Genomic DNA, 12,003 nt, shown 5'->3' on the forward strand with positions numbered 1-12,003 from the left:
TGGTCAGAAATGGTGAGAGTTGCACTCCAACAACTTCTGGAGGAACACAGGCTCCTCCATCCCTGGCTTACTGAAAAAGCCAAGTTCTATCTACCCAAACACGTAAAAGAATATGCTGTTGAGGATCTGGCAAACCTCTCTAGGGAGGGAGCCCCACAAAGCTGGTGCCATTACTGAGAAGGCCCTGTTTCTAAGAGATGCATGCTGAGCCATCAATGCATCACAAAGGACTAATTGGGGAGATAAAAAGCTGTGTGTCAGAAAGGAACTAATATATATTTCACAAGTTAATATCTGCACTGTAGAGCTAATTGTAGCTGGCAGAAAAATTTGCCCCGGTAGGGGAGCAGTCTTCTTGGCCCCATTACATCTACCCTGGCCCCAAGGGTATCAAGCTTTACCCCTATCAACCCCACAGGACTAGGGCAATGTTGTTTCCAGGTAGAATTCAGTATGAACAACTTAAAAGTGACAAGATTTGCCTGTGACTCAACACAAGCCCAGAGCGTTAAGCATTCTATCAACAGAACACATTAGAAAAATTGTTTCTGGTGATTTATTTCCATCGGTGTTTTCCCCCTCTTCTTTTGAAAAGCACATCAGTCTTTCCTTCCCGCAGCGCTCTTCCAGCATGCCAATGATTTTTTTTAACAGCAGAGCAGATGACAAATATAGTAGCGCTTGTAAGCTTGCTCTTTTGATAAGAGAATCAGGAATAAATACACACATCCTGGAGGAAACAAGAGCACTGCAAGTAGTCATGGAATTGGAGCATCCACTACCCTGAGGTACAGTGAATGCCCGCCTTAAAGGCAGCAGGTTTGGGGCAATATTAAAAAGGCAGTTAAATTGTCAGCTTAATGGGTTAAAAAAAAACAAGCTCATGTAACAGGCCCTTACCTTTAATTCTACAAAAATGCAATCATTTTATATGTATAAAAGCATATATAAAAATAAATCTTTGGGTGTTTGTAGAATTGGACAAGTTTCTTCTTCTCGCCTGCAAAACCCTCCATAGACTTCCTCCCCCTCCCCTGCATCTCTCTGCCCTTATATCCCAGCACACCTGCGATCTTCACTCATCCAACTCCATCACCCTTAGACATCTGAAGGTCTCCTGCTCTGTGTAACACAGGCATAGGCAAACTCAGCTCTCCAGATGCTTTGGGACTACAACTCCCATGATCCCTAGCTAACAGGACCAGTGCTCAGGGATGATGGGAATTGTAGTCCCAAAACATCTGGAGGGCCAAGTTTGCCTATGCCTGGTGTAACAGCTCCACTCTCCCTCTCATACTGGCCCTTATGGCTGGAACAATCTCCAGAATGTCCCCATGGGGTCACCTTTCTTGCTTACTTCAAATCCCCCCTCAAAAAACATTTTAGTGAAGCCTCTGCCATAGCCCCCAGCCCCAACACCCTACTGTAAGTAAGCCAATGTTCATTTAATTTGAATCATTGCATATTATTTTCCTGGTTTACCCCTCTTCTGTTCACCTTGCCTTTATTTTTAAATAGCAAGTCCCTTGAGATAGAGATCAGTTGTCTCATTCTTCCTTAAAGCACCACATGTGTACATGGTGCTACATAAACAATAAAAGCCAGTTCCCAGTGCAACAGAGCATGCACTGGTCAAAATTATCCATTCAGCTATGGCAGCAATTTACATCCCTCCCTCCCTCCCTTCCCCGTGAACTTCAGCCAAGAAAACTAGGCTGGGCAACACAAACACGCCATGTGGTTCAGATTCCAAAGAGTAGGATCTCTCTCTCTCTTACCTCCAGGTCTGTAGACCACATCATCCTCTGTGATGAAAGAGGTGATTTCTCCGTTGTCCGTTCTCTCATAGCGAGATTTCTTCTTGGGTGGTTTCTTCTTGTTCTTCTTTGTGGACTCCTCTGTGGTGGCGCCGTTGTTGTCATTGTCCTCGTCCTCGCTGTGGTCGCTCTCCGCGTAATTCTTGGCTCCGCCTTCCAGGGTGCAGCTCCGACGGGGCCGCGAGTTCTCGCTCTCCCGTGCCTTCTCCCGCTTGTCCCGCTCTCGGTCTCTGTCCCGGTCCCGGTCCTTGTCTTTCTCTTTGTCCTTCTCTTTGTCCGCTGTCATGATTCGCCAGGTGCCTTCTTCTGTCCTCTCACGGCTGGGCCTCCGTGAAAGGTAGACAGTGAGCCTGGGCTTCAGTCTTCTGAATTTCTCACTCAATTCCAGGAAAAATTCGACCACTCCAACAACCCCAGCGTTTTAAAAAGGCTCTTTGAAAAGGAGGGGGGAAAGAAAATGTTAGCCATCGGAATTCTTCAACAACTATCTCAACTTCTTTCTAGGGAAAGATTAGACATTTAGGGGAAGGAAATATCAGTGTTAAAAAGTTGTTTCAGGCCACACAGCAGGACATTCAAACAACAGCTCCTATTATGCTCTAATGCCATGCTTTCTTCTCTACAAAGCATGGCTCCTCTCAGACTTCCCAGCGCTCACACACACATATGTACAGCCAGTTCCATCAAACATGACTAGAGTGTCCCAGAACATTCATGGCAACATTATGTCTATGAAAGGGCAGGGCTACACAGATAGCAGCAGTTTGGTTGCTGTGGTGGAGGCTGCTACTGAGAGCTATGGGACAAGCAAACGTGATGTAGAATGTGTTGTCTTGTCCCCACAGCTCCCAATCTCCTGCAATCAAGAGGTCCTTCACCCACACACACCCAGCCTGTCGTGACAACAGTTCCTTCACAAATATAAAAATGTCATTTTGAGAAAGGTCTTATTTATTTATTGCACTTCTTAATTCCCCCCCAAAGAAAGTGACTCAAGGCAAGTTACAAAATAGTATAAAAAGTAAACCCAGTATAAATCCAAAACGAAAACCTAAAAACACATCTAGGCGTATGCAAAAGGTAAGCCGAACACATCCCACCCACTGGAAATATCTGATGTGCTCCAAATTTCGGGCTGAAAGCTTGGGTAAGAAGAAAGATTTGCACATGGCACCTAAAAATAGTGAGGGTGCCTGGCGTGCCTCCCTGGGTACAGCATTCCGCAAATGGGGAAGCCACCAATGAAAAGCTCGTTCTCATGCCACCACCTTCTGCACCTCCCTTAGAGGAAATACATAGAGGAGGGCTTCAGATGACAAACACAGGGTCCTGGCTGATGCATTCAGGAAGCAGTGACCCTTGAGTTACTTGAGTTCTGAGCCACATAAAGCTTTTTAGGTCAAAATCAGCACTTTGAATTAGCACCATATATTAATGTACTCTGAGATTTGAGTTTGGTGGGTCATTGGACCAAACAGGCATTGCACTGCACCCATAAGGACTAAATTTACTTTAAAGAGGGGGGGAAAGAGGGGTACATAATTAACAGAGAAATATTATGAGCTTGGGTGGAGCAAATTGCAGAACACATATTGACACAGCCGTGGAAACTACAGACAACAATGATCTCCAGGCTCACACCTCTCCAATAAGCCACACTTTTCTTTCCTGCACACAAGACTGTCATCGTCTATGAATGATAGCTGAGTGAAGAGGAAGAAGACTTTGCAACTCAGCCTTCCTTTCCCAGAGAGAAAAACAGCCTCCGTTCATAACCTGCTACATAAAATTGCCCGTCTTCAAGTCAAGGGAAGGGCTGTAATAAGGGAGCACTGCCACATATTGTTAAAGCCTCTTGTTCTCACGGTTTGAAGCTAAGCCTTTTACCTGATGACTGCTTCCCTGTCAATCTCCGGGCCGGCAATCTGGACTGACAGGTTGTGTATGACGGGGGGGGGGGTTCTGAGTAACAGCCAGCAGAAAAGCTGAAGCTGGGCTAAAACTGCCAGCAGCTGCTGCCCTAGAAAGCCTTCTGACTGAACAGAATTTTGCACCAGTTAAGGAATCCATCAGTACACTTCTTGAGTGAAGGCTGGAGAGTTACAGTCTCTTAACGTTATGTGCCAGTGCACATAGTAAAGATACACTGGCTTTTAAAATGAGAGTCTTCACAGACAATGGCTTTTCCAGCAGCCATCTAGCCCTAATAAACTACTACCACTCCTGCTTAATGATTCTGTTGAGTGGCGTGCTAGATTCTGGCAGAAGACAGCCTTTTACAAAATGGAGCTTATGTGGTGGCTAAGGGACTACGTCCCTCACATCCCTTTCAAATCTCACCTCCCTCACGAGCTAGGTGGTCAGACGGCTCTCCCAGGATCTACAACAGGAGGGTGCTCATATTAAGTCTGCCATAAAGCGCTGCATTGAGCACTGCAAGCACCCTGAATGCTCTAAAGCAGTATATAAGTGCAAAGTGTCCGTATCCCTGCCCAGTCCTGGAACTTGAAATCTCCTCAGCGGAGAGAGGGAGGACTGGACGCTCCAGCAGATATCTAAACCCCAGAAATTCTAAAGAACTGCTGGGTCCCAACAGCCTTGCACCAGGACTGAAGGTCACCGTACCAGCTGCTTGGGTTTTTGGCTGGTACTCTGACTTCTCACTCCCCATCTCCTCCAGAGCCACAGGATCCACTAAGATGGTGAGTCAAGCAGAAGCTTCAGGGCCACCAAAGTGCCCAGCTAGCTGCACACAAGGTAGAAAGGGAAGTGAATGGAAGCACACAGCCCAGATCAGGGTCTGGTTGAAAACAAGGAATGGATGGAGCCTTTATAAGTTCCTGGTTTGAGCTACTTCACTGCTGAAGCAAAACCCAAACTCCAGCCTTCCTGAACTGGAGGAAATAGGCAGCTTCATAGGCTTTTTTTAAAAAAAAAATCTTGCCCAGCATTGTGTACTCTGACTGGCAGCAGCCTTCCAGAGTACCGGGGGGGGGGGGAGAGAGCAGGCTTTCCCCTTCACCTGATCCTATTCATGAGAAGATTGAATGTGGGACTTTCTGTATACAAAACATGCTCTACTGCTGAGCTATGGTCCTTGCCCTAAAAATAAAGCAAGATTTCAATCTTCATGGTTCTCAACACAGAGCTGATTTACAGCTGAAGCTGCCTTAGACCATCAGTCCAGCAAGCTTCAACCTACACCAAATGGCAGCAGCTCTCCAAGATGTCAGATGAGTCTTTCCCAGGCCTAAATGGAGACTGAAGCTGGGAACCTTCTGCATGCAAAGTCTGAGCTCTGTTGCTGAGCGATGAGCCTCCCTCTAAGTGTGTGTGCAGATATACAGTCACGTGGGAAAAGGCTAGTGGGAACTGGCATGTTCACGCCTGGGGAGCCGGCGGCAATCAGTGTCTGCTGGAGGAAAAAGGAAGAGCAGCTGACATCACAGAAATAGTTGCCTGCTTCCCTCATGTACCATCCGTGTAGCAGACATAGTTATGTAATCAACATACACAACTGTGGGGGTTGTTGTGAAAAGCCTCATGCACACCACCCCCAGTTCCTTTGAGAAAAGGGCCATGTACAATAAAATAAGAGAAGAAAGTTGGGTGTGTGTCAAAAACCACCAATAGCAAGTAAGCTTGTGTGGAGCAGGGAGTGGAAAGAGGATAAATTGGGGAGCAGGGAGGCAGCAAGTCTTGTTCCTGAAATATTAAGGCTATGAATTTGGGGAGTGGAGATGGCACTGTCAATAGCTCGTATTTTTCCAGCCCAATGTTTACGTCCCACACCAGGAACAGGTGACAGCTAGATTAGGAGAGGTATCCAACCAGCTAGATTAGGAGAGGTATCCAACCATTGTGCCATTAGTGCAATGATTTACCCTTGAACAATGAAACTCCCCCCCCATCTCCTCCCCAATTCTTCTCCAGAAGGCCAGGGGGCGGGATGCAGAACAGATTTAGAGGGTGTAAGGGGGAGGAAAGTTCCATTGTGTAAGGGAAAATTCCATGGAAAGAAAGGCTTAGTGCTGCTTTGGGTACAAGCCTGGAGTTCTGACCCAGACTTTAACCCACATTTTACAGCCTGCCAGATCAGAGGTGCCAGGGTTGTGCATAGATGTGCAAAACCACAAGGTTTTACCACTTTGAAGCTTTGGAAAGCTTTGCCCATTTTATAAATTCTCTCCACTATAGCCCCCCACTGTCTATTATCATGTGCTGACTAAGCACAGCTTATCAGATGAGATTGGCTAGGTCCATGGGCCACAGTAAGATTTCCCACCTTGGAGAATATTATTTAATCACCATTTGTTCATGTTTGTACACTTTCCATAAAACTATATCCACATCCAATGCTTAAAAGCCTTGAACCTTTTAAAAAATGCAGAATTTTTCAAAAGGCTAGGTCATAGAATCGTACGGTTGTCAGGGTCCCACATGTCATCTAGTCTAACCCCCTGCAATGCTTAAGTTTGTTTAGAATGTTTACACACCTATCAAGAAATGAGGGAAGGAATGTTCCGGCTCTGTGCACCTGAAATCTTTCCTCTTAGATCCTAACATTTTAAAAGAGAGAAAGACAGCAAGCAATTCTTACGTCTCCCCACTGATGTCTTCCCCAGACCATGACAACATCCAAAGAGACAAACTGACTTTGCTGTTGTAACTTGAGGGTTGGGGCTTCAGTTTCTCTCTTTTTCCTGAATGAGGGAAACATTCCAGGAAGACAGAGGTTCTCAGCTCTTTTCCCGCTCCTCAAGCAGCTGCAATCATTTCCTTTGACAATTTACAAGGGAGAATCTCATGCATATAGCAATAAAGATATTATGCGATCAGGAAAACCTTTGGTACCAATCACATTTGGTACCAAATTTCAGGGACATAGTGATGAAAAATTTGTACACACATTACTTATCTACCAGCTGTGGCTTAGTGACTGCCTAGTTTGCATAATTTACCAGAGTGATATAGCAATATATTCAAATGTGAATGTAACACTTCAATTCACACAGCATTTTTCAGGGTGGCTCTCCATACTTAACTTGCACCTGTGCCGATATCACAAGAATGCTCTCTAGGCATTAAGGCTCTCGTTCATATAACCTCTCAGGATTGATTAAACCCATCTGTCCATGGTTATTCTTATCCACAAACTCAAATTCCCAAGGGCAAGTATAGGCAAAAAAGAAGTAGTGGAGATTTGGATGCAAATATTTTCCTTTCAACTTATGCACATTCTCATTCTGCTACATTTTTTAGGGTGTGCTGTGAGTAAAACATCACGGCTTCCCCAGCACTTTACCATAGACCCTAGATTGGTTGTGCCTGTGCACTGAGCACAAAGTCAAACAGCTAGATCAGGCATAGGCAACCTTCGGCCCTCCAGATGTTTTGACCTACAACTCCCATGATCCCTAGCTAACAGGACCAGTGGTCAGGGATGATAGGAATTGTAGTCCAAAACATCTGGAGGGCTGAAGGTTGCATCTGCCTGAGCTAGATGGTTAGGTGCTCTAGTGGTAAGTAAAGGAAAGAAAACCCAAGAGAAGGAGAGATGGAAACTAAAATGTCATGCTCTAAAAGGACATTGCTCCTTTGCCATATACAGTTTGCATTTCCCCCCACAGAGATTGGGGGTGGGGGGAGAGACCAAAAGCCACCGAGTTCCTTGTTGATGAAGCAAGAGTGCTTCTCTGCCAAAAGGTAATACAAGCATAAAGTTTGTGGACAACTTAGAGGGAGAAGAATGACAGGGTGTAAATTTTACATTGTAAAATGGGGAAATTGGTCTTTAGCTGCTGATACAGACCTCCACACAAAGCTTTTTAAGGAGACACAGATCTCTCTCTTGTCATGGGAGGAGTATGAATACTGATTCCTGTTATTCTGAGGCCCAGGGACAGATATATTCCCCAAAGGAGCAATAACTGGCCTCTCTATTACAAGGGCCAGCAATCATGGCAGGAGGGGTGGAGGGTGTTACACTGGAACTTGTTGGCAGCCCTTATAAGGAGATGACTCTGGCTTAGCACCTGCCATACCTTCTTCAAAGTGTCATCCCCACAAATCTGTGTGCTGACCAAAGGACAGAAGACAATGACCAGAACACCAAAAATGACCAGAAAGCGGCAAGCTGCCTTGCACTAGAGGAAAAGAACTAGGAACACAGGGCACAATCAATGTTAAGAATGCAGGGACCAGCATCACGAGAGAGAGACGAGGAGGAAGCACACAAGAATCTTGTGATAAGACAAGTTACAGAAGCACTAGAGGAGCGGCTACAAAGCACCAGTTCATGGAGCTCTCGAGGGAGCAGCTCCTTTCTGCTGGTTTAATCCTCATCAAAGAACTCTAACAAGGCATGCAACATGAGCAAGCAAACAGCAGTGACTAATTGGGGATGTGGCTAGATTGGATGCCTTTCTGAATCCGCTTCTTCCCACTCCTTGGGTAAATATCTAACAGACAGCCCCTTTCCCTCATCCAGCAGAGCAAGAATGCCTGTATTTGAGGATATGCCCCTCCAAGGAGATGCTGCTTGTGAGCCAGTGTGTTCATTTCCCCCACCCTGCCTCTTCTCCCTCCTCTAACTCATCCCCACTGAGCAGATGGCACTGCTCAACAGTATAATCAGGATTAGTCCCAACCTTTATTAATTAAACCAGCAAAATGCCTGGAAAGAACACCAGGGCACGGCAGGAGCTCCTGCTCCCGGTGACCCCCATGTCTGGAGCAAGAAGCTGGTTTGGCACCCTCTCCATTGTGTCCTTTACTGCATCTCATTCTGACCCAGGCATGGTACTCATGATGCATGATTCCTGAAGTTAAGCAGGTCAGTGCCTGGAGAGGAGACCGCCTGGGAACCCCTTGTACACCACCCCTAGTCTTCATCATGTTAGAAAGGTAGAACAAAAATAAAATATTTTTCTCCATGGAATTCAGTAAGAACTGAGCTAGCCCTCATCTGAATAGCAATACCCTGAGTCCTCTTTCTTGGTCATGCTAGAGCAAGGCGGGGGGGGGGAGCTTTCAGCCCGGCAGCCCAGATCTATATCTTTCCCCCATCCCAGTGGGCCAATTTTGGCAGATGTGCAGGACAATCATCTGATGGGGTGGGCAGAGATACTGCCCAAACAAGACTGAATTCCCCACGCAGGATCAATCCTGCATTCTGCAGCCATGTCTCAGTAGGGAAGAAGATTATAGCTTCAGAAAAATGGCGCCATGGGCCAAATAAGGAGGCCTGGTGGGCAACATTTGGTCCATGGGCCAAATATTCCCCACCCCTGTGCTAGAATCTGATTTATGCTCTTGAATCCTTGCTCTCCAACCATGCATTGTCAGAGATGGGATGACCAAGCTCCTTTAACCCCCAAAGCTGCACCAAGTCAACAAGAAAGCCTTCCTCTCCTCTTCTTTCCAAGGGTGGTATCAAGGAAGCTTCAAACACACCTAGCCACCTCTGTACCTGCAACAGAGACCAAGCAACTCTGCAAGGGATGGAAACAACCTTGTCTCTTGTCTCTCCACAGCACAGAGAAGGACAGCTCAAATTATCAGATGTGCTCAACATGCAACTTTTTGTCAAGAGCGGGAGGCAACATTTAAAACTCACTGAACGTAAGTGGAATAGACAGCTCATGGCTAAGTGCAACCAACATGTAATTAGCCTCTGTCAAACTGCTGTGTGTGTGTGTGTATGTTGTTCCATTTCCTGAAGCACCTTGTCACCTACAACAAAGCTAAGGCAAGACAACATCCAAAACCAGCTACAACAACAGGATGCACCCACTGCACTAGTGACTTAGTGACAGACCCCCATTTGTCCATATTAAGTTGTGAAAGGGCCACCTACAGCTCTAGGCAATTTTTCCAAGCAGGTTACATTAGGATGTCAAACAAAGAACCAACGCTAATAACCTCACCCAGGAAACTCTGGCTAGAGCCCTGCAGCAAACAGTCAAAGCTTTTATTATTGTTGTTGTTGTTGTTGTTGTTGTTGTTGTTTAAAAGATATTTGTAAAACCCATGTCTAAACAATTCCTGAGATCCAAACTGCAAGCAGACAACAACTACTGATTGTAAGTCACCTCCCGCAAAGGAGCAAGTTTGGCTGGTTTGTCTTGCCTGTATTTTTCCTCTCTTTAATCATCTATCCCCATAACAACTCTTTCACGATTATACTGCTTACAATATAGGTAAGGAACTGTGCTTACTTTTAGGGTCTCTAAGCAGGATGGGGGTAGTACTGTCAAGAGAGGAAGAAAGTGCATGCAGGCCACTTTCAATCTCAAAAGTCACCCTCCAACAACACACAATGCTTCACTACTGAGTCATTTTAAAAAACAGCAACGGAAAGGCCGCTCCCTTCTAAACAGTCAGGTTGATCTTGCCTCCCACCACCCCACACATGCCCCAACTTTTGATACGTTCAGTGATGGCTTATGTAATTCATGAGCTGACATCCAGTCCTTCCATGAGCAGGCGTGGAGGGATATGGGAAACCTTCACACCCACAATGCACTGCAGCTCCACACTGGCTATGTGGGCGGGGCTTGCCACCATGCATGATGAGTCAGCATATAAAGGAAATGAATTGTGGGTGTGTAGGGAGGGGTGTACGCCTCTGGCACAGCAACTAGGTTATGCTGAATAGTTTTGAAAGCTGACACAGATACAGAACTGGGGCAGAGTAAAAAAATTAGCCGGAGCTAGAGCATGCAGAAAGGCACAGGTGCTCCCTAGCCCCCTCAAACCGAAGGTTTCTGCAGGAGAAGCCACAGAATAACCATTCTTAGAACTATATTAGGGAAAGGCCAGGGTGCCTGCTTAGTATTAAAAAGGTTCCCAGTTCAATCCTTGGCATGTAATTGTCTGAATAAATGGTACTTCTTATATACCAAAGATTATAATCTTATGGCAAAATTAGTAACTTTTAATATGTGACTGGCCCCAAAAGAGAAAAAGTACTGTATTTTATTCGCACCCACCCCCTCAAATCATTTTATTCCAGGGGGGGGGGAACAATTCCACCACCTGGCCCTGCAATGACTTCACCCTCTCCCCCACCCCCATGACTTCACAGTTTCTGGAAATTTTACATCTTCCTGTCCCTACAAGGGAGGGGGGTGTCCACATTTCCCAGGCTTATCACAGAGATTGATTAAAAAAAAATTAGAGCCAGGAGGATGACAATGATAGCATCAAGAGACAATGCAGCTATTTTTAATTCTCCACAAAATGGAGCAGCGTAGAGAAAAGGGACAAGGCCTCAGCTGCGCAACAAGGCGAAGGAAGGACATCCATGCAATCACCTTCTTAATAAAAAACCGGAGGAAAGAGCAAAAACAAATAAATAAAAATCAATCATCTTTCAAGTTCCTCGGTAGATCTAGAATGTCAGTACACACTGTTCTCAATTCTTAGTTTTCCTTACACACACCCACACCACTCAAATTTGTACAAGTTCTCAACAAAATGACAAGGAGCAAGAGAGTGTTGTGTGCATGTATGTGTTCTAATGCAAATGTACACTCAAGTATGCCAGCCTTATATGCCAGCCTACAAAGTTTAGTATGCTCACCTGCACAAGATACTTATGCAAATATTTTATGACAGTTTTAAAAAAACAGCAGTAAAAAGAACCATCCATTTTTTGAAAGCTGTTGTGCCTGGTTGCCTGGAGGTAATTCTCACAGATCAGGGGAATGACTGCTACAATACCATACCAAAAATTGTCCTGCTGAAGAACAACATATTTTGGATATCGCACTGATCCCAAAGCACTGGAGACAGCAAGCTGATGAAGAATGCTATGAAGTTCAGAAACTTGCACACTGTGAACACAATACAGCTAGACTGGAACGAGCCAAAGCTCAGTGGTGGAGCTTCTGCTTTGCATAAAGGACATTCCCTAGTTTAATTCCCAAAATCTCCAAGTAAGTCTGGGAATGCATTCTACCTGAAACTCTGGAGAGCTGCTGCCAGTCAGAGTTGACAATACAGAGCTATGGGAACCAATGGCCTGGCTCAATATAAGGCAGCCTCCTACATGCCTACTAAATTCAGTCACTTGAGATAGCACTTCACTGACTTTACATCTCCAGCAAAGGAACTGTGGAGATCTGACAGTATGCTATCGTGCAGAAGTACTTCCAGACAACATAATAATGAGTTTATATTG

At 45.4% G+C, this 12,003-nt stretch overlaps 1 protein-coding gene across 16 annotated transcripts in view; it reads right to left on the reverse strand.

Moving 5' to 3' along the window:
- RERE (arginine-glutamic acid dipeptide repeats) overlaps nucleotides 1-12,003 on the reverse strand; it is a 342,916-nt gene that overhangs the window by 225,373 nt on the left and 105,540 nt on the right. For all 16 annotated transcript variants that reach the window (XM_060276215.1, XM_060276213.1, XM_060276214.1 and 13 more), the window contains one exon: nucleotides 1,779-2,249. In XM_060276215.1, coding sequence (XP_060132198.1) covers nucleotides 1,779-2,103 — 325 coding nt within the window. In that variant the 5' untranslated portion in view covers nucleotides 2,104-2,249. The remainder of the gene's footprint in view (nucleotides 1-1,778; nucleotides 2,250-12,003) is intronic.

Source organism: Zootoca vivipara, chromosome 6 (genome assembly GCF_963506605.1).
Source record: "Zootoca vivipara chromosome 6, rZooViv1.1, whole genome shotgun sequence".
NCBI lineage: Eukaryota > Metazoa > Chordata > Lepidosauria > Squamata > Lacertidae > Zootoca > Zootoca vivipara.